The sequence below is a fragment of the Sorghum bicolor genome, chromosome 3 (assembly GCF_000003195.3).
Source record: "Sorghum bicolor cultivar BTx623 chromosome 3, Sorghum_bicolor_NCBIv3, whole genome shotgun sequence".
NCBI classification, from domain to species: Eukaryota; Viridiplantae; Streptophyta; class Magnoliopsida; order Poales; family Poaceae; genus Sorghum; species Sorghum bicolor.
Genome location: NC_012872.2, coordinates 18,410,906 through 18,414,123, shown reverse-complemented (window position 1 = coordinate 18,414,123; position 3,218 = coordinate 18,410,906). Strand labels below are relative to the sequence as shown.

General features: G+C 43.0%; 1 protein-coding gene across 1 annotated transcript; it reads left to right on the top strand.

Annotated features, from left to right (window-relative positions):
• Window positions 325-2,319, top strand: LOC110433652 (serine/threonine-protein phosphatase 7 long form homolog). Its single transcript, XM_021456154.1, has 7 exons — window positions 325-514; window positions 614-667; window positions 751-825; window positions 931-1,055; window positions 1,137-1,345; window positions 1,832-2,126; window positions 2,221-2,319. Exons 1-7 carry the CDS (start codon window positions 325-327, stop codon window positions 2,317-2,319), a joined length of 1,047 nt encoding a protein of 348 aa, XP_021311829.1.

The following is a 3,218-nucleotide window of genomic DNA, read 5'->3' as shown; positions in this document are numbered from 1 at the left end:
TAACTTGATTGTATGGTTGCAGGAACTACCCCCGCTTCGACCTCGAACGCATGACAAGTTCGAGGAGATGCGGTATGACGACTGGTACACACCTCTGCTGCAGAGGGCTGGCCTGGATGTCATATCGTATCAGGTTCGTCGTGGGTTGCCTCCAATTAACCCCGCAGCGATCACAGCTTTGGTTGACAGGTGCACCATTTATCCATAGTAATCGTATGTTTTTTCAACAAACTTTATCTATCTTTCTGAAAACCCTAACAACAATGTTATTTAAATTGTAGGTGAAGGCCAGAAACTCATAGTTTCCACCTACCTTGTGGAGAGATGACTGTTACACTCCAGGACACTCAGAAGATCCTGGGTTTGAGTGTTAGAGGTCGTCCAGTTATCGGACACTGCAGGCCCGATGGTTGGAGGGTCAGAGTTGAGGCCTTCCTTGGAAGACCACTTCCTCCGGAGGCACCGACGCAGCGCACCACTGGGGTACCAATTGCTTGGCTTAGGCAGAGCTTTGGTAATTGTCCGGCACATGCGGACCAGGAGACAGTTGCCTACTACTGTAGAGCTTGGATCTTGCACCTTTTTGGGTGTGTTCTTTTCCCTGACGCGACAGGGGACACTGCATCGTGGATGTACCTCCCGTGCCTCACTGACTGGGACACCACAGGTACTTTTCCCTTACACAGTTATTATTAATTTGCTTACTTATGTTTACTTATGCATTGATTAAATTGATTGCAACGGTTACAGGTACTTACAGCTGGGCATCGGGAGTGCTGGCTTACCTATACCGTAGCCTTTGTGAGGCGTGTCGTCGGACCGCAAGTAGTTCTTCCGTTGGTGGTTGTGTTTACCTACTGCAGCTTTGGATGTGGGCTCGTCTTCCAGTTGGACGGCCCATAGTTGACGCTCCTCGGGAATGGTTTGCAGTGGGCAACCCTCATCACCGTCCGACGTTTGCCCATCTTTGGGACCAGGCCAAAGTCGCCTTCAGCAGGACTTCACGTGCGTACGTACAGTATGCCAATGAGCTCGACACGCTTAGGCCCTCCATGGTGAGTAAAATGCAGTAGTTCTTGTTTAATGTATGCTCGATAGTTTGTCTAACTTGCCATATACATGTCTTATGTTTGCAGGTGAATTGGGAGCCGTACACGGCGAATGATGCGCTGCATCTTGGAGTAAGCAGCATGTGTAGCGAGGATGAAGACTTGTACTTGATGATCTGCCCTCTGATTTGCTTCTATGCTGTTGAGTGGCACCTTCCAAATCGAGTAGCCCGCCAATTTGGCTTGTGCCAGCAATGGCCTGTCCCTCCATTTGATACTTCCGTGGAGCTGCACAAGTAAGTCATTTTGGTAATTTATTCCATGCAATTGATAGATATGTTGACTGCAATTTATTCAAAGTTCAATATTTATTCAATGTTCAATACCATAAATGTTGCTGAAAATTACACGATTGCTGAAATTTATTTGCTACTTGGTCCAATATAAATCCTTGCTGAAATTTATTACCCCCTATATGCATGTTGGTACTTTTTACATGCTTGCTGAAATTTATATAAATGTTGCTGAAATTTACATGCTTAGTGCCTATCCATGCTTGCTGAAATTTATAAATGTGCTATTGCAGATCCATGCTTGCTGAAATTTATATCCTTAGTCATTTCCATCGTATTTGATGTGTGCTACTACAACCTACTTGCTGAAATTTATTTCATACCACCTATATTCATGTTGCTAGTTCAATATTTTAACCCCGTACTGAGTTTTAGAATCAATGTTGTTAAATCTGTGTTATTATTTTCATCTTTAATATTTAATTTTAGGATTGATCGTCAGAAGCAAAAGAAGACAGTTGAGTTTCAAACGTTGCATCGTCAGTACATAGAGGTGTGGGACCAGTTTCATGACAACCTCTACGAAAATGAGCAACCACATACCAACTACAATTTTCGTGCATACCTTACTTGGTACCTAGGTGTTACACGAACAAGGTTGAAAATTCAGTGGACCCAAGAAGATTATGCGTACCTTGAATCATCTGAGGATGAGGACACTTCCTATGACCTAGTAGCACGACAAGGGACACTTATCGAGGCAGCACCTGTCTTGGACCGAGTGGTACATGTCCTTTCCACTATAAAATTGTACGATTGTTGTCCTTTCCACTTTATAAATTGCACCTATATAAACTATTACATGTCTTATCTTATAGGGAAACGCAATCAAGCAATCTGTACTTGACATCGAACGGTTTCCAAGAACAGGTGTAGACGAGCACACACTAAACAACTTTCTTGGAGTAAGTACTTGACATCGAATTTATCTAAGAACAAGTATTACGACCCTCATTTATCATATATCTAACAATATGAATTTTAATCTTTGCATAATAGAGACTAGCACGTAGGCTTAGGCGTGCTGCAGCTCGGTGCGATTGCGGTACTAGTGCTGCGATGAATGTGCATGTGCCACAGGAACGACAATGCAACACACCTGTTGTGCATGGTACATCTTCTTTGGGAGGTATAATTTTATTAAATTTGTTGTTTATTTGAACTGAGCAATTTTCATGGTATGAGATAATGAATTAAGTGCACACATAATTTGAACAATGTTTATAGGATCTGGAGGACAGAGCTCGTCTCGGCCAACTATGGACACTTTTCAAAGCGATGATGATGATGACGAAGAGGGGGTGGCCGAGGAGCGTGACTATGACGAGCTTAGGTTATTTCAGCTTCCTGATGCTCCTTCTACTCAGCCTACGCAGGTTGCAAGAAGGCGACGTCGTTCGCCTTGTAGGTACACTCCAGACACCGATGCTCTTGGCCACAAGGGTAAGGGTAAGACTAGGAGGCAGTGAGGATGACTTCTGTGCTAACACCATGGTAGTAGCTTAGAATTGATGGCATAACTTCTGTTATTTTGCATGTATCGACACTGTGAACTTTGTGGACTATTTGTACTATATGAGAATGTATGGTCTCTATGGACTATCTGAACTATCATTCCTGATGGCGTATGTGCTTGTGTTGTGATATTTGGATGAATCAATGTTTGTATTGTACTGTGATGTCTATTTATAACTGTGGATGTACCAAAAACAGGGGAAACTCTTGCAAATTTTTTCCATGAATTATTCAATGTAGTGCACATATTCTGTGGTCCATTCCTATTGGTTTTCGCAGTGTAGGCTTTTCAGAAACAGTG

What these genes read in the sequence shown, in the direction of transcription:
- LOC110433652 (XM_021456154.1), top strand. Translation starts at nt 325, where the DNA reads ATGACTGTTACACTCCAGGACACTCAGAAGATCCTGGGTTTGAGTGTT. An exon ending in TTGGCTTAGGCAGAGCTTTG is followed by an intron (nt 515 to 613) that starts GTAATTGTCCGG and finishes CTGACGCGACAG; the next exon opens with GGGACACTGCATCGTGGATG. An exon ending in ACTTCCGTGGAGCTGCACAA is followed by an intron (nt 1,346 to 1,831) that starts GTAAGTCATTTT and finishes ATTTAATTTTAG; the next exon opens with GATTGATCGTCAGAAGCAAA.